The following is a 24,726-nucleotide window of genomic DNA, read 5'->3' as shown; positions in this document are numbered from 1 at the left end:
TTGTAATTTTGTTCAAAATCTATGCTTGAAATACCTATTATTTTAAGTTATCCATGGTTCTCTCCCTGGATTTGTAAAAAAACTATGGATCAAATTCTGCCCCATTTCACCAGGGTTAATCCAGAGTAACTGGACTTCAGTGGATCTACTCCCGAATAATACTTGTGTAATCGAGATTAGAATTTCACCCTTGGTCTACATACCATCTGGGGCCAGGTATTTCAATTCCTCCAAATACATCTCCAGTTTCAATAGTACTAGACTTGTTACATATTTAACGGGTAATTGCAGAAGAGCTGATCTGAGCCCGGATAAAGACATTAAGTGACTATCATGTGAAATCAATGTCTGTTCCTGAATTTACTGAAGAACAGAAGCAGAGAAAATAGAGAACACAGTTCCTTTCCATCAGATGATTCAGAAGCCTACATTGATAACCCTCTTTCTTCCTCTTAATCAGACCAAGCTCTGGATCACATGATTCTCAGCTACAAATCCTACTGGCCATTTCCTATTTGATCTCAGGAACCAATGAACCTTCTTATCAATTCTAGTAAGCCTACTTATTCTTGTGTTACAATCTTATGGTGGTTGTACTTTCCCTTTTTTAGTATTAATGCATTTCTTTCTGCTGATACTGCTGGGGATGAGACAGGAACAGCAGACATAATACAGAGTGTCATGCCTGAAGAAGTAGGAGATAGCAAGTCTGTTGAGCTGTGAGAACGGAGAGAATTTGACTAACAGATTTGAAATGACTGACATTCCATAGTACTTTGGATTTCTTCCTGTTGTGGAAATGGTTAAGGAGCACCTCTGTGGTGAGGAAGCAGCCTCTTTTAGAAACACTGCTGTGAGATATGAGATTTAAATTACTCATGAAAATTCAAGATTTCCAGTATTTGCAGGATGAGGAGAAGTGCAGTGAACCAGGGCAGCTGAGGCCCTGGGCAGGTCCATCTGCTATTGAGATACAACCATTTCTAAGCAGAAGAAACTCAAACTTCTCTGAGACATTTGCAGTCCTGTTTTTAAAGCAGCAAACTGGAGTTTATAAACTCCTTAATTTGTTAAAATGGGAATTGTGAATGTTCCTCCTGAGCCTTCATTTGAAAATGTTCTTTCCTCTTATTTCCGTGAGAGTAGCAAGAGGCTGGTGTACAGAATTAGCTCACTGAGAAGAGAAAGTCAGTCAAGTGAAGTATCTCTATGAGGAAACAAATTGTAACTGCAGGGATGAGTGAAACCCCTCCTCCAAAGCATCGCTCAAGCCTCCTTCATGATGCATGCAGATCAGAGTGGCTTCTCGCCCCTCCTCACCTGGGTTGGGTCCTAGGTTCTTCATTTTTTCAGCACTTGGTGTCTCTACCCAAAGTGTCTCCTCTCTGTGCCTGACACACTGTGTCCTTTGGAAAATAACTACTACTCTGTTCGCAAGGAATATTACCCAGTACACAAACACCACAATACATGAATACAAGTTCCAAAACGTGAAATGCCACACATGGAATGACCAATATAACACAGGGGACTTTATTGGGGACAGGAAACAAAGGGTCTAGTGAGGGAAAAGGTTACAATTCACTAAAATACTGAAACACAACAATGTAACAAATCCTCCCTGCATTCACCACCGCACACAGCATCCCAGCTTCCCCGCTAGCACCTTTCTAGGCAGCTGTTATGCTGAAGATAAGATCTCTGACGAGTGTTGGTGGCTCAAATAAAAAAGAAAGGTGTCTTCACCCCTGAGTGGGGCAGGGCCCTCTCCTAGCTCCCTGGTCTGGACTCGTGTGGAGGTCTTGCAATGCTTAATTTGAAATGAAAGTGGCAGGGGTCAAGCAAGTAGGTGCTGGTGTTCAAGCATTTCTTTTATTATTTTCATAACTGATGCAGCAAGACCAAAGGTGCTGGGGCTATAAACAGCCAGGCCTAGAGGTGCCGGGGCTCAGCCATGGTACAAATTAAGCACTGAGGTCTTGGCTGGTTCTAGGTAGCCAGTGCCAGGTTGTTTCTCTGCCCCAGAAAACTGGCACTTCCTGATCACATGCTAAATCTAGGGTTACCATATTTGAACTTTCAAAAAAGAGGACACTCCATGGGGGAGGGGAGTAGCTCCACCCCCTATCCACTCCCTCCCACTTCCCACCCCCTGACTGCCCCTCATAGAACCCCCAACCCATCCAACCCCCCCTGCTCCTTGCCCCCTGACTGCCCCCCGGGATCCCCTGCCCCTTCTCCAACCTCCAGCCCCCTTACTATGCTGCTCAGACCAGCATGTCTGGCTTCACATGGAGCCAGACACGCTGCCATGCACCCCCCAGACTGCCCCGCCCACTCCCCCCGAGCGCTGCCGGCACGGCACGCTGAGGCTGTAGGGGAGGGGGAGCAGGGGAGGGGCTCTGGCTGCTGGAGGCCCCAATGAGAGTGGCTCAATCCGGCCCGGCCGCTCTGTCAGCTGCACCGCGCTCTGCATTGGGAGGGAAATCCCGGACCTTTTTAGATTTTTACAAAGTCCTCCCGGATGGCTATTTAAAACCCCAAAATCCGGACATGTCCAGGATATTCCAGACATATGGCAACCCTACTAAATCCCACCATAGCTAAAGTCCCTCTGTGTGGGGGAAGCGGCAGTTGATTAGAGACTACCTAGGCTGTGCTGATCCTCTCCTCTCTCAGCCCCAAACTCAAACTAATCCCTTTGTCTCCAAGACAGCCTGTCTCCTCCCACTGAGGGACTGAGTAATCCTGGCTCCTCATAGACCCAGCAAACTGTTGATACAAATCACTTGCTCTCCACTGACTTTTTAAAGAGTTTCCAGTCTATTCCATCCCCGCCCCTGACCCTGCGCTGGCAGGGAAATGGTTTCTGGAGGCTTTGGAGCCATTGTTGCTGTAGTCCAAAGAGTGGTACCCCTAGAGCAGTGGTCCCCAACCTTTTCGTCTGGCGGGCGCCAGACGAAGGACCGTGGCGGCGGTGGATCACCTGCCGAAATGCCGTTGAATTTCGGCGGCATTTCGGCAGCGACACCTCTCGATGACATCACTTGTCGGCAAGCGGCGTCATCGAGAGGCGTCACTGCCGAAATGCCGCAGAACGCCAGAACGCGGGCGCATTTAGATGCACTGTGTTGGGGACCCCTGCCCCAGAGGCTCAGTTCAGTGTTCCAGGAGCTAGCAAACATCAAAGGGGGTTACGTAAGCAACCTACTTTTCTCTCTCTCGCCTCTGATAACAATTTGGGGATTTGGAATGTTAGCTGTGACACGTACAGTAAGTTTGTTGTGTAAATTGAGTAATCTAGAATCAGTGCTCAAAGTGTGAGCATTATGGCATGAAACCGCATTTAGGGTATGCAGCATAAGTCTGTGTTTGAGCCTGGGCTCAAACCTAACACCTTGCATCTACACTGAAACTGCACTAGCCCAGGGCTTAGACCCAGAGTCGCAGGTCCCAGGACTCTGCAGGGCCGGAGGGTCTGAGCTTGAGTTAAGCTGGGACTCCGTGTCTGAGCCCCATTGCTTTGCAGTGTAGATGCAGCCCTGCTTGATTTGGGTCCCAGGGGTCAGCCAGAAATATCCCATACTTCTGTGGGACAACTTTCTTAGTCCTCTCTACCCCAACAATCAGCACTCCACTTTATTGAAAATGGAAGCCACACCCCTCCTTTGCAAACAGCAGCTGCTCAGGTCAGCGTTAACCCGTTCTCTTCTGATCGCCGATCTACAAGCACGCTATCAGAGAGCCTCCTGGGTTTGCAGTGGAGAGCTGCTTCCTGGTAACGAGCAGAGTGGGCAGTAAAATTTTCCCACAGTGCACCGTAGTCCTAGGGCTAGAGTTAAATAAGATATATCACCCCAGTCCCTTAATTTCTCTCTTTCCTTGAAGAAAATTACACCTGCCAATTCATCCCCTGCCTAATGTTTAACAAAGGGAAACGTGATCAATAATTGCTAGGAGCTGTTGGTTTTATCCCTGGACATAAAGGGTGAAACTAACCCACCATTCTTCTCTCACCTCTTAAAAGCCTTGGAAGCATGATGTTTATAGATAGCTGAGGAGAAATCTTCTGTTCCCTAAAGGCTGCTTTTAAATAGCTCTTACAGGGAGAGAATCCAGTAGCTCATTACTTCTATATCCTGAGCATCCTCTGGACATAATTGTATTAGCACTTAGCAGCAGGGCCCGGGTCGAACTGAGCAAAAGCTCAGGGCACCGTTATAAACGAGGCACCTCTGGAGCAGGAGTGACCCTCTCCAAACTGCTCTGTTAGTAGTATCTGCAGCCCCACAGTTCCTGCCCCCTGCCTTAGAGCCACCCCTGGCCAACTGTTCCCAGGAGCTTCCTGTTTTCTGTATAGGGGAGGGTGGCGGCGGGGAGAGGAGGGATGCTGCTGTCAGGCAGTCTCCTGCCTCCCCCCACCCATGTGCTCCATCTCCACAGAGTCAGGTGGGATGAGGGGACAGGGCTCACCAAGAGTGGATGGAGCTGCTGCGTCTAAAGGAGCTTTTCCTTCAGACTTGTGGGTGCCACTCGCTTAAAGGGACAGCGCACAGTCTCTCTCTCACACTTCCCCAGCTCAGACACTGCGTCTCTTTCATACTCACTCCTCAACACATACTTATATTGTTGTTTTTACTTGTTGGTACTTCCTGCAATGCACATATATTCTCTGTACTTTTATTTTTAGATTTTTGACTGGTCTATGCATTTCATAATTTTATTTTTCTCCTACGCTTTACATTTAATTCGTTAAGTAGTGAGTTCTAAAATGCCTAACCTGTTCTGGCTGGAATAATTATTATTACTTTTATCATCATATTGTGCTTTGTCATTCATTATTTAAAGTGGTACTATCAAATAATAGTATCCTTCTAGAACCTAACTTTAGCTTGTACTAACCGTAGCAGTGCCAGTTTAAAAACATTAGCTAAACATAACTTTACACACTGGGCAAATGAAGGCTGCTTATTTTCAAATTGTATTTTTAGTTGTATCTGTAAAATAACTTGCATGAAAATAAATGCAGCTCCAACTATGATACTAATGCCAATGATAGAGTCAAATGTTAGTGAGTCACATACATGATCATGATCAATAAACTTAAATGCCAAAATAATTAGAAAAATAAATTCCCTTGCTTAATAAAAGACAAAAAAAACCCTTAATCACATATGTTAAAATTATGTTTTTAGTGAAAAACATTTGACTAAAATAGAATAGATAACACAGAGTGTGTCTGTTAAAGAAGGCAGATTTTATTTATTCCTACTAAAGATGGTGTACGAAGTATCAAATGTGTGTTTCTAATATCTGTTAAAGCTCCAGAACTGATACCTCGAGGATTGGGATTGAGACTATATTGCTGTATTATCTCCAGATTGTTCTAAATTTACATATAAATTTTAAACATGGCTTTAATTGGAGTTTGTACTTATTTATTTTTCCTTTAGAATGCTCCTGTCAGCAAATTCCTAAGTTATTATCTGCAAAAACCCTAGAGTTTTCAGGTGCCCAAGTAGTCCCTGGAATCATGGTTAAAGTTTCCTGCCACCTCCCAAAATCTGAAGTAGTGCCCCAGTTGAGCCAGGAGTTGCCAGAAGGCTGCAGGAGGGCCATGAGCTCTGGCAAAAGGCAGCCCCCGTGTGACAGTGCAAAGCCCACCTTGAGCCTCATACTGAGCACCAGGCACCATAAGCCACAACAGCAGTGCAGAAGTCAGGTGGCAATATACTGCTGCTGGTGGTGGCGTTGCCTTCAGAGCGGGGCGCCGAACCAGCAGCTGCCAGGAGGGCTGCCAACTTTCTAATCGCACAAAACTGAACACCTGAGCCCTGCCCCTTCTGAGGCCCCACCCCCTTCCTTGCCTCTTCCCCAAGGCCCCGCCCCCCACTCACTAATTCCCCCTTCCTCGGTGGCTTGCTCTCCCCCACCCTCATTCACTTTCACTGGGCTGGGGCAGGGGCTTGGGATGCGGGAGGGGGTGAGGGCTCCAGCTAGGGGTGCAGCCAGAAATAAGGGGTTCAGGGTGCAGGAGGGGGCTCCGGGCTGGAGCAGGGAGTTGAGGTGTGGAAGGGGGTGAGGGCTCCAGCTGGGGGTGCAGTTTTTGGGGTGGGGCCAGAAATGAGAGGTTCAGGATGTGGGAGGGGGCTCTGGGCTGGGGCAGGGATTTGGGGTGCAGAAGGAGGCTCCAGGCTGGGGCATGGGCTTCCTGCCTGTCCAACCCCCCAGGCTAGGGGTTGGAGCCGAGGGATTCAGAGTGCAGGAGAGTGCTGCTGGTTGAGGGAGAGGATTGGAGTGTAGAAGCAGGTGCGGACTCTGAGCTGTGGGGTACAGGCTCTGGGATGGGGCGCAGGGTTGGGGCATGGGCTTCCTGCCTGTCCTGGCACCAGGGACCACGCTGCATCCTAGAAGTGGCCAGCAGCAGGTCCGGCTCCTAGGCGGAGGCAGCTCTGCACTCTGCTCTCGCTTGCTCCCCAGCCAATGGGAACGCAGAGCTGGTGCTCGGGGTGGGGGCAGCACACGCAGCCCTGTGGAACCCCTGCCAAGAGCCAGACCTGCTGGCTGCTTCTGGGGCGCAGCGCAGTGTCGGAACAGGTAGGGACTAGCCTGCTTTAGCCAGGTAGCACCACCGACTGGACTTTTAATGGTAAATATAAACACAGCCTCCCCGGGAAGGCACAAGACACTGCCACGCTCAGCACTCCCAGCCTAAACCAGGGCGTGGCCCATGCATCCCAGGTGAGGCACAATGAGGGGACTCTACCACTCCCCATAGCGAGTGGTCCTCAGGTGTCTTCCATCCCTCCTGCAGCCCAGCGCAGCAGCTGTGCTCTGGCTCCGCCCATGCAAGTGAATGGGGCATTGGCCCCTCCCCTCCCTCTCTTTCCCTGGCACTGGGTGGAGGCAGTGGGGCGGCTGGGACACTCTCAACAGCTGCCCTGCCCAGCCGTGGCTCAAAGCTCCCCCTGGCCGGTTGACTCGGAAATTCACCCTGCTCCAGCCCCACACGCCGGTTGGCCACCAACCCCTGCCAGGAGCCAGGCTGCACATGCCTTGTATGTATTAACTTTTAACCCACTTTTAACTTTTAGGTGGCCTTAGAACGCTGGCAGCCCTACGCACGAGCCTATTTGGAAATTCAGCCCTGGTTCTGCCTGGCCCTTAGGCAGAGCAGAAGGATTGGGTAGAATACATCGCTGAGATTGCAAGCTCCACAGGGCAGGGACTTTTTCAGGACCAGTTTCAGTGCGTCAATAAACAATGAAATAAAAGCTTAGACAACAATGACACAGGGCCATATTCTGCCCGGACTTCACATGAGTGTGCAGTGATGGTGGCCGGGTCCCTGCCCAGCCTGTGTAAAGGCCAAGCAGAGCTGTGGACCCTTTGCTCTGGAGAGTGCAGGGGCTTCCACCTGCTCCTATCCCATTCCCCTAAGGAAACTATGGTGCTCCAAAGGGGCCAGAGAGAGGTGGGACAATAGCTCTGACCATCCCATACAGCAGCAAACAGAGCTGGGCAGCAGTGCCAAGGGAGTATGGTGCTCCCCTGAAGGGGTGAAATAGTGGGTGCATCACCTTTCTGCAGGCAGGATCTGCAGGAGGCTTTTTGTCTCTCTGAGTCAGAATGTCTTCTGGTGCTTCCTGGGGTGGGCATGGCACAATGGAGCCCATAACAGTTCAATAACTTCCTTCAGCTGAAAGCAGGACTGTTGTTCTCCATGCTCACTTTGAGCTGGGTTTGCTGTTTTATTTCTTATGTGGATGCCTCTTTCCTGTGAGTTTCATTATGCGCCGAGGTGACATCCCTTCAGAGGAGTCAATGCAGCAATGAGTTTACTGTGGTGTTTTCAGGGTTGAGCTTCTGGTATTTCAGTGCATTTCTATCAAGGCTGAAACCCCCTTCCCCACCCACCAAGAATGCCTGGCTTGTGGCAAAGGAACTGCAACTCCATTCTCTTCTGAAAGCCATTTGTCATAGGGTCACTTCACCTGGAGCACCCTCCTTTGCCCGGTCATGGCACAACAGGCACCTGTACCTCTTTTTCTCTCCCTCAGAGTCCTCAATAACTTCACTTCAGGCTCTCTTGACACAATAACACCTCCTTGGGTAGCTAGTTTATATATATGAAAGCCCTAGTAATATTGCTAAACATATACTCCACTTCACTGCCCAGGGCAAACACGCATGAATGCTCAAGGTGTCTTGTCCCTCAATACCACACATCACACACCAGCACCTCTGGCCACGGCCAGACTCTGCCTATCCTCATACCAGGACAGCCAGCGCCACCTTTCAAATGGAGTAAAAACCCACTCTTCCCAGTGGGAGGACCCTCAGCCTATCTGCTGGGAGCATCCTGGCCAGGGGAGCATCCCTCACTTCCCTGGCTCTCTCAAGTTTCCTCTGGGTCCAGCTTGGGCTTGGAGATGTCCATGGATAAATTCCTCCGCTGCTCCCCTGCCTTCAATCCTCTCTGTCCTTTGGCTCCAGCTCTCTGGCTTAGAACCAGCAGACAACTCCCTCTATTGCTTCTTCTGCATTCAGCCCGCTCTGGGTACTTGGCTTGGGCACATCAGCCAGCAAACCTTCGTTGCTGCTCTCCTGCCTTCAGCCTTCTCTCAGGAACCACCTGCTGCTTCCTTCTAGGACTCCTCCAGTCCCCTTGTCTCTGGCAACTCTCAACTGGACCATTTCTGACTCATTGTAATGCGCCCCTGCCCCCTCCAGTCTCTTCTCCACTGATCCTTTATAGTCCCCAAGTGCTGCCTCTCCCTCTTAATCAGCCAAATGGGAGTACTGGAACTTGTGCTGCTGTTCTACCTGGAGGGTAGGGTTGAATAGCAGGGAGATGTGCAGGAGGAATATGGAGGTGGAGAGGGAAGCGTGGGTGAGTGATTGCAGAACTAATTCCATGGCTGCAATGGCTATTCCTGGCATGGGGGAGCTACTTCATTTTCTAGGTCTTTGTAGTCTATTTTCCTAACTCTTACACTGGTAATTCTTCTATCCAGTGTTTTGTTTTAATTGCAAACCTTTACTTTCAAACAGCCTTTGTGTGTGCTTGCTGGAGATTAACGAACAAAAACATGGTATAAATAGTTTCTCTGTAAGAAGACAGTTGTCAATCCTGGGAAAATACAAGATTCATTATATCTAAATTAGAAGAACATCCCGATGCAAGTTAAGATGGGCCAGAGAAAGGGTGCAGACATTTCCACAGGCATGATACTTCGTGTGCCACTGCCCAGATGCACAGGCAACTGGTCATTTTTATGTTCAGTTATTGCAACTGTGCATGCACTGACAATGTTGCAGGTTGGCTTGCACCCACAAATGAGTACATACTTCTCCGACAAATTGGCCGCATATATCTAAGATGTTAGCCTTATTACATGCCACAGGATACCAAGCAACAAAGTATTTCAATTGTTCTCTAGTTTTATCACATAAGCACTGGCAAATACCTTTCCTTCAGTCTCTAATTTTATTAAGAGTATGTGAAAGGGCTGTGCTAATGGAGACAGATTAAATAAACAGAACCATGATAATAATATTAAAGCTGGGCAGGCACTAGCAGTGCTTTGTTTCCACTCAGATTGCTATGGGCTCAGTACATAGCTCCTGAATTTTCATGGCAGAAGTGATTTTCTTTTACCACCAAGCAAAGGGCTTTTTAGATCAATAGCCTTGGGAAGATTAGCAGAATATAAAATGAAGACATTTGTGCAGCTAAATCTTTAAGATTCTAACTCGCAATTGCCATAAAAAATGGGCTATGAAGCTGTAATGTGATATATTTAAAAAACAATTCTTTGGTGTAGAGAGAAGCCTAAAGTCAGGTCAAAGGGTATCAGAGTAACAAGCCATTTACCCGCACGCATACCCCATACCAAGAATCTGTGGCCTAGCACATTTTTCTTTTACTTCCTTGAATATGATGGGGACAGGTGATCTCTGATTGGAAAATTAACAGATTGTTTGTTTTTAGCAATGATGTAACCTGGGCTGTAAATGAATTTTCACCAGTCACAGGAGCTTAGATGTGGAGCTCCATTGAGGATTCACAGTGGAGTGGGACCAAACGCCTAAGGTTTGGGTGGAGGTGGTCACAGGGCAGGAATCTGAGGGGGCCCATATTCTCCCCTCAGCTACAAAGAAGTGGTGGCAATAGCGTAACTGAGCTAGGGAATCTGACCTTGGATCCAGATCAATGGAACAAACTTCCAGAAGAGGTCAAATGAATCTGAAGTCTAATCACCCACCTTCTCTCCCTTTGAGAAAGTTTTTCCAGTTAATTGTATTCACAACCACAGCTCTGCACTCCTCCCTCTGTACAACTCCTTTAAATTAGGGGTCAGGAAAGCCTTGTACAATCAGATGTTTTATTGAAATTCTGAAAGTATATTTTTATGATTGCAGAACTAGTTCAAGTTCTCAATCCTTTGTATCTTGCAATTTAAAGTTTTTTATCTCACTGGTGATTTCATGTGTGTGTGTGTATATACACACACACACACACACACAATATTGAAACAAGGATCTAATTTGATGTTTGCAGATGAAGACGTTTTCACTCTCACCCTCTTTGCTCTTCTTTGCACAGTAATTTTATTATTGTTATTCCCCCTACCCCACTCTCTACTCCAGGAGTAGGCAACCTATGGCACAGGTGCCGAAGGCAGCACATGAGCTGATTTTCAGTGGCACTCACGCTGCCCGGGTCCTGGCCACCGGTCCGGGGGGCTCTGCATTTTAACTTAATTTTAAATGAAGCTTCTTAAACATTTTAAAAACCTTATTTACTTTACATACAACAATAGTTTAGTTATATATTATAGAGTTATAGAAAGAGACCTTCTAAAATGTTAAAATGTATTACTGGCACGCGAAACCTTAAATTAGAGCGAATAAATGAAGACTCGGCACACCACCTCTGAAAGGTTGCCAACCCCTGCTCTACTCCATTTCACCCTGTTTCACCATGGGAGTTTTCCTTTTTACCCCTTCCCTCTCCAGGTTTATTTCTCTCTAGAAATCGTTTGGATGTTTTAACGCCGAGAGATGAAAACTGCTTCATACTCGTGCCATGCTTCAAATCGCCATGAAGAATGAGGCTGTTCCTAATGCTTGTCAGTATTCAGGAGTGTATCTAAGGCCTTTTATAACGAATAATTCAGGTTTGTGTGACAAACTGCATGGCAGTGAAAAGATGCTTCTGCTTTTGTGGCTGACTCATGGCAAATATGCAGTGTTGTTGTAGCCGTGATGGTCTCAGGATATTAGAGAGAGATTGGGTAGGCATGGTAATATCTTTTAGTATACCAGATTTGTGACCTCAGCTTACTAGGTGGATGAAAAATTCTCTTTAAGCATCTAGTTTCTATTAATGTTGCATGGATATCAGTCCGTTGATTACAGGATGTGAATATGGCTTAAAATAGGAGTTGCTGTGACTATTGTCAGTTTGCATGAATATAACAAAAATACAGCTGATGTATTTTATACGGCAGCTAGAAATACACAGAAGAGGATTTCAGCATAGCTTCAGAAATGTGGCCGTAAACACTGCAGGAGACATTTCTTTCTACACGTTGCTCATCACTTTCCCTTCGACGCTGTGAACATTGGGAGTCAAGAGGACATGTTTAAAAACGACACATTACAGACACTACATGTTTTGTTTGCTGTGCCTCCCCTTCTCCATGGGAACCACGGAACAGCCCCCTCTCCCTGGGAACTCCTGCCTGTCTGGGGCAGAAAGTGACTCATCGAGGGGAGCAGGTGGCTCAAGCCAGGGGTAGCAGTAAGACCCGGCCTGCTCTATCGCTGGAGTAGGGTGACCAGATAGCAAGTGTGAAAAATTGGGACAGAGGGTCGGGGGGGTAATAGGCACCTATGTAAGAAAAAGCCCCAAACAGCGGGACTGTCCCTATAAAACTGGGACATCTGGTCACCCTACCGTGGAGGAGCCCGCAATTGTGTGGAGTGGACGGGGCTCCTCCTTGCCTTGCCTTCCCCTTGTGTACAGCTTTGTGCCCTTGAGGCTCTGGAGGGGTTTAAAATATGCCGGGCCGTGGCTGGCTGGGTGCCCAGGGCAGAGCAGCAGCAGCAAGGAGTGTACAGTGAGTTCCTAGCACTCAGGGACGGGGAGAGCAACACAACAGGTTGCTGCCATGGTGGGCCTGTGCCCCTTCTCCAACAGCTGTGGGACTCCCTGCGAGCTTTCCCCACTGCTGCCCTGGCCTGGCCACCTGGCCAGCTGCAGCCCCACATCTCCCTGATAGGCTCATTGTGCCTCCAAGTTTGAAAACCAATGCATAGAGCAAAAGCTGCTCTTGGGGTCAAATCCCAGTGTCATCACAAAGCCTGAGAACCCACACAGTTTGCCGAGGTGTTCTGGGGAGAAATCCCTCCTCTGCAGGCCAGGGAGCTGCTCCTGCAGCTTTATTGCTCCTGTCTCCCTAGAGGAATGGCCATTGCAGCCATGGAACTGGTTCTGCAGTCACTCATTCACTCTTCCCTCGCCACCTCCATATTCCCCTGCACAGCTCGCTGCTATTCAACCCTACCTGCCAGGTAGAAAAGCAGCACAAGTTCCAGTACAGCTCCTATAAAATTATTAAATGAGATAAAAGGCGCAGAAGAAAGAAAACACATGAAAAAACGGTGGCAAAGAAATAAAGAAAAGAAGGTATTCTCCTCAGTACTTAATATATCAAAACCCAAGATGACTCACTTGGGCAAACATTCCTTCTGTCCAAAATGCTTTGGTATGTGTGTTGCCATTTTATCCATCTAAGCAGTATATAAAATTGTACACCTCCCATATATTTATTATTTCTAAGAACCCTTAGTGGAAAAGCAGGTTTCTTAAAACAGCACCCCCACCACCATTTTTATGCATAGTATCCAAAGATGCTTTTATGGGGTACATTAACCATGTGTCACATTTGTCTTCTCAAAATCCTTAGCAAAACAGATAATGTCAGCAAAAATTTTAGAAAACTCGAACATTTTAGGGTCTGAATTTTAGAAACAGCCTCCACTTTTGTAGAAAGAAAATTGTGCCAGCAAATAATTGTGCCTATAATTTTGCACTCACGGCTAATGAAAATTATAACAGATCTCTAGCTACTTGAATATGCAGATACAAATGTGTAGTTAGGGTTAGATCTAGATCCTATGATATCAGCCCACAAGTAACTGTGTTTACATTTAAGGTTACTGATGCAATTTTGCATCCATAAGTAATTGAAAATACTATTATTTGCATGTTCAAAATTTATTCAATGAACTCTGCTGGTATGCATCAAATAATTATTTGGGATATAGCCTTCAGCCAGTTTTATGCGCTAGTGAATCACCCATACACGTTTATAAATATTTAGATATTCCAATCTTGCAAGAATGTATGATTATGTCACCTTTGAAACACTTATTTTACTCCACACTGGAAATTCTTACATCTAAAAACAGAGATAAACAAATCAATGTCCCCTGAAGAGCATTTTAAAATTACCAATGCACTGTATTTTAATGAGTTTTCTTTGCAATTTGTACACAATAGATTTCCAATATGAACTTGTAATTAATTCATTTTCTCCAATCATTATCTATTAAGTCCACTAACATTTTCCAGCTGGTATCTTTTGAAATGAAAGGTATTTGGAAAAATTATTATGATCTTGCAGTTGACATATAAATGCATTGGCACTAGTGTGCAACTGATATTGTTGAGTAAGAGAAAACAGTCAAACTGATACAGAGCATCAAAGTTTATTCTTACATCAAATTTTCTGGCTTTGACAGCAAATTTTGTCCAAAATGTTTTGACCCCATGAATCTTAAAAAAATTAAAATAAATAAAATTTACCAAGTCTAAAAACTTCTTGGTGATCTTATACAACAGTTACTTCATGAGATTCCCTGTTCATCCACAGACAAATCATGTTGTCACAATGTATAAGATTTGTATTGATCTAATATTTGTGTACAAGCTCAGAATGTGAAAGCATTCCCAAATTTCGCCCAAGGAAACGTGTTCATTCCATTGGCAAACACAGCTCTTTACACTGAACATAATTTTGCTTTGGGCATAAAATGTGGTAATTCCCTAATTTTGCTTGAGTGCAATGGTTTGCCTTTTTAAAAGGGAAATATAATTAGATTTGCAGCAAAAATGCTTTATTATTGCAATGTGGAAGATTTTTCTCCACTGTGAAAATGCCTTTTCCTTTCACAAAACACAGCACAATTATGGAGAATATGCAATGTGTTACAACCAAACCACACTTTCACAGCTTTGCTGAAGCAGTGAGTAGCACGTTACACATTACTGGAACACAGCAAGATAATTTTCATTCTCAACACAAAACTTTACAATTTTACATTTAGGATAGTTTCACTAAAATGCAAAAATTCAAATTGTTTGCCAGAATGTGTTGCTGTTATGCCAGCAGGCAAAAGTTCAGTTTTTGAAGGGGAAATTACTTTTCATGTTCATTCAATTCTACCCTACATTCTATGCAGCAAAAGACATCAAAAGCCTAGTGCAACTCCCCTTTAGAGGATCTGGGGAGGATTTATACACCAAATACTGTATTTAGACTGGAGAAAACCTACAAATCCAAATGCTTGTAGGACTCGTAACGTGCATGGACTGGTAGGAGATGCTCTGGCTACTCCACTGGATGGAGACCCACTGACTAATAGGAATAGCATGAATTATAAGAGGATGAACACACAAACAGCTCTGGAGGAAATGGGGAGAAAGGGCTTTGGGGGGGAGACAGAGCCCTGGGATGATAACACTGGGGGACAAAGAATACAGATCTGTAAAAGACACAGATCACTGGCTAAATGAGAGCACAGCTCCAGAGACAGAGAGTCCAGAGGCAGCAAGGGGAGAGACATCACTGCTGGAAGGGACCCAGAGCTCTGGGGTTTATGGGAAGACAAAAGGTAGGGGCAATGCTGGTTCCCTCCACACACGTGAGTGGGTGTACGCTCACTTTTTTGTGGTGGATGAACAAGTGCCTTACTGCACCCACTACACAGCAATGGAATGCAAAATGTGATTCGCTCTGTGTGAGCGTAAGGAGCGCAGGATCAAGCCCACTACAGTATTTCCAATTACTTTATTACTTTATGCTTCCCAGGGCTTCCAAAAATGTTGCTGCAGTGACTGGAAAATACTCAGCTAGTAAATGGTGTGAACGATCACTGTACGTAGATATTATTATGTATGAAAGGGAGATCAAATAAGTGCATTTTCAAAAGAAAATAGCAGTGAAATCAAAACACTTTTGTGCATCTAGCATTTTGCGAGAATTTCTTAAGTTCAAACTTGTTTGCCGAACTTTTTATTTTTTTTTTAAAACAGAAAGTATAGGACTGTTCTGCTAAATTGCTTCTAATTCACTCTTCTGGGAGTCACAGAATAAACAAGTATCAAAGAAGTAGCCGTGTTAGTCTGGATCTGTAAGCACACTGGCGGGCCAGGCCAGTTTGTCTATTTGCTGCGTCGGCAGGTTCGGCAGACTCTGGCTCCCACTGGCGGCGGTTCACCGTCCCAGGCCTATGGGGGCGGTGGGAAGCAGTGCAGGCCCAGGGATGTGCTGGCCATAGCTTCCTGACACCCCCATTGACCTGGGACGCTGAACCGTGGCCAGTGGCAGCTGCGATCAGCCGAACCTGCCGACGCGGCAGATAAACAAACTGGCCTGGCCGACCCCTGGTCTATAAGGTGCCACAGGACTCTCTGTCGCTTTTTACAGAATAAACAGTATCTTCAAACAACCCAGCTGCACGTTTTATTTTTTGAGGCAAACAGGGCTCAAAGGTAGTTGCCTCGGTCAATTTGAGGGAAACTTCATTTCTTCCCCTGGGTGCCTAGCATCATCCTCTACCACTGCTTCAATCTGATCTGGGAGGCTGGAACTCCCTTGCTTGCTACAGCATGTTTGAAGTTAAGATACTGCATAGCTCACAGGAGAAACAAGTCAATGTTGGTAAGCTAATGAATCATTTCCCACTTCGTACTGATATCTGCAGCCCCATGGAAGACTACCACATAGCAAGGAAATAACTGCCTAAGGGGCAGACCGTGGAACGTAAACTGTCAATATTTTAGGACTATGATGATTTGATCCTGCAGATATAACAGCTACAATATTATGGCTCAAGAGGAGCACACCTGAAGCAAAATGCCTTATCTCACAATACAGTTGTCCGATGTAATTAAGCAGACTTGACCAATCTTACCAAAGTATAGAGTAACAAGTATCCAAAAACACCCCACAAAATCCCACTGACCAGGAGCACAGCTGGGTATAAACTTCATCTAAAAATGTAATTTAGACTTGCTATTTTTACATTAGAAAGCCATGTGCCTCCTGTGTTCAAGGATATACATATTTAAATAGGGGCATGTGTGCCATATAGAGTATATGTATACCTTTTCTTTAGAAATGTGAGTCTCAGAGAGCTGGTAGGAAGAAATCGCACAGGGGGAAAAAAATCTAAGGGAAAAAGGAGTTCAGGAGAGCTGGCAGTTTTTCAAAGAGACAGTATTAAAGTCATAACCACAAACTATTCCAGCACAAAGATATGAAGAATGGTAAGATGTCAATATGGTTGCATCAGGAGCTCTCTAATGACCTGAAAATCAAAAAGGAATCCTACAAGAAGAGGAATCATGGACAAAGTGCTAAGGAAGAATAAAAGAAGAATAGCACAAGTGTAGGTCCACTCCTGAGCAGGGAAGAAGAGCTTAACATGGATGACACCAAGAAGGCTGAAGTGTTTAATGCCTATTTTGCTTCATTCTTGACTAAAAAGGTTAATTGTGACCAAATATTAACACGATTAATAAAAATAATAAGCAGGAAGGAACACAAACTAAAATAGGGAAAGAACGGGTTAAAGAATATTTAGATAAGTTAGCTGTATTCAAGGTGGCCAGGCCTATTGAAATTCACCCTAGGGTACTTACAAAACTAGCTGAAGCGAATCTCAGAACCATTAGTGATTAGCTTCAAGAACTCATGGAGGACAGGTAAGGTCCGAAATGACTGGAGAAGGGCAAACATAGCACCTATCTTTAAAAAGGAGAACAAAGATGACCCAGGAATTTAGAGACCACACAGTGCATCTTCAATAGCTGGAAAGATATGGAAATTATTATACAGCAATTTGTAAGTACCTAGAGGATAATACAGTTATAAAGGAACAGACAACATGGATTTGTCAAAACAAATCATGCCAGACCAACATAATTCCCTTTGTTGACAAGGTTACTGGCCTAGTAGATAAGCGGGAAGCAGCGGTCTTGATATAAATTGATTTTAGTATGGCTTTTGGTAGACCACATGACATTCTCAAAAGCAAGGTAGGGAAATGTGGTCTAGATTAAATTACTATAAGGTGGGTGCATAATGGGTTGAAAAACCATACTCAGAGTAGTTATCAATGGTTCACTGTCAAACTGGTAGGATGTATCTAGTAGGCTCCTGCAGGGGACTGTGCTGGGTCCATGATTATTCAATATTTTCATTAATGATTTGGATAATGGGTGCAGATAGGGTTGTCAATTTCGGTTGGATGTATTAATCACATGACATTAATCTTTAATTAAACATTAATCTTTAATTCCTGGAGACTCCAGGACAATCCTGGAGGGTTGGCAACCCTAGTTGGAGAGTATGCTTATAAAATTTGCAGATGATGTCAAATTAGAGGGATCGCAAGTACTTTGGAGGGCAGGTTTAGAATTCAAAATGACTGATAAAGTGGAGAACTGGTCTGAAATTCAGAAGATGAAATTCAAGAGAGACAGTGCAAAGTACTACAGAAAGAAGAAAAAAATCAAATGCACAACTACAAAATAGGGTTTAACTGGATAGGAAGTCCCTTCCTTCACTTGCCCCAGTCAGCATTCTTTTGGGGGTTTGTTCCCTCTTACTCAAGTTGCACCTCTGTATTTATCTTTTCCACTAGTTGGAGAACATCAAAGTGCCTTTGTGATGATGGAAAGATCTTTCTTCAGAAGCTGCCTGGAAAATCAGAATATGCTCAAAAAATTCTGTTTTAAACTCAGCATTCTTAAGGATTTAACTGGAGGATTCTTGGAAAAGACTAAAAAAAAAGTAGAAATCATTCTGCATGCACACACAATATTTTGTTTTCCCCTCTGCCATGCAGTTTTACTTTCTTACCAGGGATATTTACATAAAAATAGGAGATGACAGTTTCAGTAGTGTAAATCTGGAGCAATTCAGTGACATTACTCTGGATTTACACTGGTTTACTTAGCATTAGGAACTGGTCCAGGATCTTCGCTCACAGAAGTTAATTTGCCCTTGTTCCATTTAAAGGAGCTACAGCCACTCAAGCTGGGAATATACAAGAAACTAAGGTCCAAAGGCATGGTCTGACCACATGCAGAGAGACCATGTGGCTACCAGATTTCCCTCCCCTATGGCTGCAGGCTGCAGCTAAATCATGCTGCCAATGCCTCCCCTTCCCACCCCCGGCTGCTTTTTCTTCACATCTCACAGGGAGTTCCTTAATGCAGATCTAACTGGCATTACCCTTCACAACTATTTGCCATGAAGTTTAATTTTCTTCCCATAGGTCGCATTCTGCATAGAATGGCTGTTCCCCAGTTTTGCCTCTCCCAGGATTCTGATCTAACCAGAGACCCCCAATGACATGGCGTAATGTGGATGAGCTTCTAATTGGGCTTAAGCATCCCATTTAGGCTTGTACTCCCCTCTCATGCTAACTGTGGGGCCCTTTTTTGCTCTTCTACTCCTGTTAAAATCAATACAGTATTGATGCTTTATACACTGTTAGACAACAGACAAACGTATGGTGCAGGGACTAAATAAATTCCATTGCTCAAGTGTGTAATTCAAAAGTAGCTAACATTTTCCTTTAACATTTTATTAAGACTTTATTAAGAGGGCTTTACAAACATTATCTATAGAATCCTCACAACACGCCTGGGAAGGAAAGAGGGAAGTATGATTATCTCTGTTTTACAGACTATGACACTCAGGCCCAGAGGCTTTTAGTGACTTGCCCAAGGCCATACAGTGAGTCTGTGGCAGACCTAAAAGTAGAAGTCTCTCGGCCCATTAAGTCACTCAGTCTCCCTTGTGCATTTTTAATACACATTGGGGATGCGTGTAGCATTAGAGTTTTAGGGCTGAATTGGAACCAAAAAGGACAGGAAAAAAACCTTTCAAAACTGATTTTCAAAACAAAGCATGGGAATGAGAGAGTGAGAAACATTTATAGACAGGAGGGTTCCTATTTGTTCCCCCTTTTTTTTCCTGCTCTATTGCCACTAGTTTGTATTTTGTAATCCCAGCTACTATCATCGGTCTGATCCTGTCTGCAATTTGTTCATCATTCATTCTCCTGCAATGATTTGTTCCTCCCAAACTACAGCTATTCATTTGATGTAGATGTACTTAGAGATATACGTATCTCTCTCTGTAAAGTAAAATGTTTTGAAATAGGATAACAAGAATAATCAATGCATTGACTGAACAACAAGTATTTCACTTTTTTCTTTTGAAGAGAGTATTCATTCAAATTCTTTTTTCCTAGATAGAGCATCAAGCACCTCAAAAATTGCACTATTCAGGTACTAGAAAAAGTACTATATAGGGCTCCACTTTGACAATGGCCAATGACAAAAATAGGGCACAGAAAGCAACCTTTGAAAGCCAAAAGTGCTTTGAGATTTGGAAATTATCTTGTCATAATTTCTGACCTATCTAGTGACATTCATACTTATCGAGCAACTTCAATCAAAAGCTCTCTAAAGCTAGTGTGACCTACCAGCAACAGTGGAACTGTTTTAGGTTAGTCAAAGCAGTCTCTAAAGGACTGTTTTTTGCTATCCTATAATCTAATGAAATGCAAAGCCAAGCTGTCAAAAATGAATGTCAGCTTGAAAAACTCTAACGAGCAATGAGCTATAATTTAACAGGATTTTTATCTCACTGTTAATAACCTCTTATTAACTAAAGCAATATTGACAAGATAAAGCAATTTTGACTGAATACATGTTTTCCTGGTCTTTGTCATATTGTATTACTAATTGACCTGTCCACATTGATGATATAATATAGAGCTAGAGATTTCCAGACAGTTTTGCATCTGCAACCTACTACTCTCTCATTAGGGAATGACAAAGGTAAGGCCAGCAATCATGTACCTAATTTTAATGACCTCTGGTCTGACATAGTTTCAGAAGATCTACCCAAAAATTACTCTTCTGGGCATGTTCAACATCCTACTCAGCTGAGTAACATGCTTGCCAAATTACTAGACTGTTTCCATGCTTATTAATTTGACGTTTTCTCTGCTCTAATTCTTACAATAGCTAGGCCTATAACTACTTGTTATTCATGTATTGAGTTGTATGCAGCTGTATAGAAAGAAAGAAGCAGACAAACACGTAAAACAGCCAAGCTAGCACCTAACCAGTGTTCTTCACATTTCCTGGGATGTGGACATGTTGAAATAATCAAGTTACAACTGGGATTTTTTTCACTATGTCTCTTGAGCCTGGATGTCGGATAAGGTTCAATAATCAGAGATTGGAAGACACCCACAATTTGCTCTTCTTGCAAGACCCATCCGGAAAATAGTTATACTGCTTGACATGTTATTTATGTATGATCAGGAAGAATTTAAATATTAAGCGTTTTTCTCCCTTTGCTAACAGCTATTTAGAGCAATTTACATGAATGCAAACAAACTCAGAGGGATTGTACTCAGTGGATTAATTAAAAGGACAAGGTATCTTTCAGAAAAGCAGAATAAAATGATTCATTTAGAGACAGTGAGAGATCCATTATTTTGCCCATAATCCAAACGTGAGAGTTAATTCAACACTTGTATGTAAATAGTTTATTTAAAACATCTGTTAAATTAGTACCTATTAGATACTAGTAACTTGAAACCAGAACCATTCCACTTCTCAGGAAAGATAAGTTATGCAATTACTCTGGTGCGTTCATTTACAACTGATCAGCATATCATAATGTTAAAAATGCTTTCTGGACAGTAACAGGGGGAGGAGTGGAGAGAGAGAAAGCTACCAAGCAAGCATGAGAGAGGCAGATCGACAGCTTTGTAGCTCTTACAGAAAAGCCAGGGGAGTTTTAAAAATGAACTATGATTTCAAAAGCAGCAAAAGAACGACACATTGGAGAGTTCAGCTCTTCAAATCATCAAGGTCATCTTTGTACCTCCCTTGGATTAGATCACTGTACAGGTATATGGTGCATTGGGACAAATTTAACATAACAATTTTGGGAAAGGGTAAAGTAGATTCAGACTTTATGATGTCATTGAATTCTGATAATTAGATTTCACAGTCTGTTGAACAGCCGTCTTTGCAAGCCTATTGACATAATTCAAAAGTGATTGACTTAACTCTTGTGGATCTGCACAAGAGAGATACCGATGCACTGGGTCACATCTATGAAAAATATGGAGGATGTTGTACCTTTAAAAACAGCACTTTGGCTTGGTTTACTGACATTCTGGTTCATAATGAAGTGATTAACACAAAGTTCAGACACACAAAGATTACAAAACCAAACTATGCACTTAAGACAACTATGTGAAGAGCAAACATTTTTGAAATGGTTTCTACAAGATCATATTACTACAATACATTTCCCAGGAAAAGTTGTATTTGACCAGGATTTTCTCTTTACTTGCAAAAGCTGCAAAGTTTCTACAGATACATAAACCATCCCACTTTCTAATTCAGAATGCTGACAAACCATTAACCTCTCCTAATAAAAGCAGGTTATTTGGGAAAATCCAAAATAGAGAATAAAGTCATCAAATGGGCTAATTTTGATGTTTGGATGGAGAATATTTTTTTCCACAGCAAGTTCTTTTGAAATATCGTAAAGAAAACCAAGAAGCAACACTACGGACATTTTTGAATGCTTATCAATTACTGTTCTTTAGGTAATATCTCACACCTGTCTGATTTTCATTACCTATTTAAAATTCACTGAACCACAAAACCATTCAAAGCGATATTAGAATTTAGCTTAGGGTTCCTGTGACTTTGAAAACCCATTGATCCAGATATGCTCCCAAGTAACTGCATGTCAAGTCTTTATAGCTGGGTTAATTCACTTTATAGTCTTCTTAATGTACAAGGTTTTATGTTTTATTGCATCTCTATTATTTTCAGCATGCAGTGATGAATTAAATGCATATGTGGTTTAAAAAGAGGGCCAAGGTGCCAGCTGGGACTAATTTTAGAGCACTTAAAAAATTATTATCCCAAACCTTTTTTAAATTTAAAACTTGAAATCAACATAACGGAAGCTACTCACTTTAGAAAAGATGAAAATCTGTGGAAGCAGCAATTCTAAGGTGATTCCATTTGCCTTATTACTCTGGATGGACAAATAATACTGAAAATTAGCATGCTATTTCAGGATATGTTAAGTGACTCAGAACCCACTTCTCCCACCTTTACTTATGATGAGCATAGAACTTTATTCCATGAGTAATCATTGGGCGCATTCATGGAGCAAGGTACTATGTTTAATGGGAGTAAAGGGGGCAGTATTGAGCTTTTATTTTGCAGTTCTGTAGTTTGTAAAGAGGAATAAGAGGCAGAAGTACCCACTGAAATACTTTTTATCTTACAAATGTTAAATTGACAAGGTCAGAATCCTGTTGGAAATGCCACTAATTTCAGTAGCGTTACCTACATGCTTAAAGTTATGCATATGCAGATGTATCTTGCTAAAATCAGGCCTATAATATGTACACTTCAGAGGGAGGGCGTGAGATTTCATTAATGTTTGTAAAGCCTTTAACATACTCAGATAAACAAGCTTTGTATAAGCACAGAAAGTATTATTTTTTGCTAGAAATCAGAATAGTGAGCTTTGAAGTACCAATACATGATTCATAATAGATATTGTTAATTACTCAGAGAAGTATCCATAAAACTTACAAACCCCAGGCAAATAATTGGCAACTCAAGAATTTAAAGTTGCACACAGCTTAAGTACCTTGCTGAATCAGAGCCAGTATGCATGTTGCAAAATGGTTCAACAGGTACAGAGATTTGTCCCAAGATCACACAGCAATTCATTGTTAAAGATGGAAATAAAATGTTTTGAATCCAGGCAGAAGATGCAGGGAAAAAAACCTTACTTTTCTCACCCCTAAAATAACAGCTATTCTCACTCTGTGGTTAGCTAGGTTTCATGAAAAAAATTCTTGAGAAAATTCAGTGGTAAATCCTACAAGCACAGTTCCTTGTGGCCTCCTAGAGACTACATACATGTTCTACTTACACTTCCAGAAATCCAACAATATCTTTTCAATGCCATTAACAAAGCCAACAAAATAATCCATTGCCTGTATCTCTTTATCAAATCCATAAAGTTCAGTTATTTCCTGATAAGCACACCTTACCTTAAGGAAACAACCCCCCGCAGATGCTGACCCCTTCCCTCCCCCTGCATACACATACCATGGAAAGTTCAGAATGAAAACAACTATTTCATACACACATTTCTGGAGACAAAATATTGTCCTAAAGGGTATTCATAGAACATCTGGACTGTAAGCCACATTTTGTCATTGCAAAGGAGCGGGGGCAGGAAAAGAGCATCATGACTTACGGAACGCAGTATAGAGTTCCTGCAGGTTTAAGTAACCATCATTGTTGTAATCATCAAATCGGAGAAGATCTTCCAGCGTGCAATCCAAGAAATCATCTTCTAGAGCTTCTTTCTCCATTAGCTGCGGGAACAGAACATTATACTAATAGTGAGTTGCGACATTGTCATTTTGAAAGAAAATTTGCCATTTCAACAAAGAAAAATGATATGCTCCAAAAACTGAGAATGGCATAAATTTAGTACAAGGGGATCCTAACAGACATAGTGCATGTCACAACTAGCAAGGGGTTTAAACTTGACAAGTATTAAAAACCATTATCTTGAAATCAATGCAGGTATTGTTATTTTCCTGTTTTTCATCTTTACCGTCCTATCTGAATTTTTTTGTAGCCATCTTTTGTAATTTATGAGGCAACTGCTTGTGAATTAACTGTTGAGGGGTCTAAGATGTCAGCCATTCCTTGTCAGCACGGATGTAGAACAGGGCTCATCATAACTGTAGCTTTTTTCTTAGCAGTCTAACTCTTGCACCCAGGTATTCCAGCAGGTGAAGTGAGTTAATTTGTTACTGAAGACTCCATGGAATGCAAGCTACAAAGGTGATCTCTCCACAGCGCATTGTGTGATGAGAGCAGAGCTGGACACATTTTCTCTAATGAAATAATATCTCCTTGCAAGTGTATCCAAAATATTCAAGATGGAAAAATTAAAAGTAAAAATAATCCTAGACATAAAATAGATTATGCAGTCCTCTTAGATATGGAGAAAATTTTATTATCTGTCTTAAAGACTAGTATAGACAACAGCCAAAAGCATATATACTATACACTTATTTCTCAATGTATGTTTTACCTCTGACAGCTGTTTCTTTAGAATATATATAAACCCTTTACACATTCCATTCTATATATGGACAGAGCTTTAGCAAACACTTAATTAAAAGAGTCATAATAAATATTAAGTATAATGTAAACGATAGGATCTTTCAATTTATAAGAGTATAAATAAAACTGTTGAAACAGACTATTCA

The 24,726-nt window shown here is 43.0% G+C and overlaps 1 protein-coding gene across 2 annotated transcripts in view; it reads right to left on the bottom strand.

Annotated features, from left to right (window-relative positions):
- FSTL4 (follistatin like 4) overlaps positions 1 to 24,726 on the bottom strand; it is an 817,110-nt gene that overhangs the window by 169,038 nt on the left and 623,346 nt on the right. For both annotated transcript variants that reach the window (XM_039485151.1, XM_039485152.1), the window contains one exon: positions 23,697 to 23,817. In XM_039485151.1, coding sequence (XP_039341085.1) covers positions 23,697 to 23,817 — 121 coding nt within the window. The remainder of the gene's footprint in view (positions 1 to 23,696; positions 23,818 to 24,726) is intronic.

The sequence above is a fragment of the Mauremys reevesii genome, linkage group 8 (assembly GCF_016161935.1).
Source record: "Mauremys reevesii isolate NIE-2019 linkage group 8, ASM1616193v1, whole genome shotgun sequence".
NCBI classification, from domain to species: Eukaryota; Metazoa; Chordata; order Testudines; family Geoemydidae; genus Mauremys; species Mauremys reevesii.
This window is presented reverse-complemented; position numbering and strand designations above follow the sequence as displayed.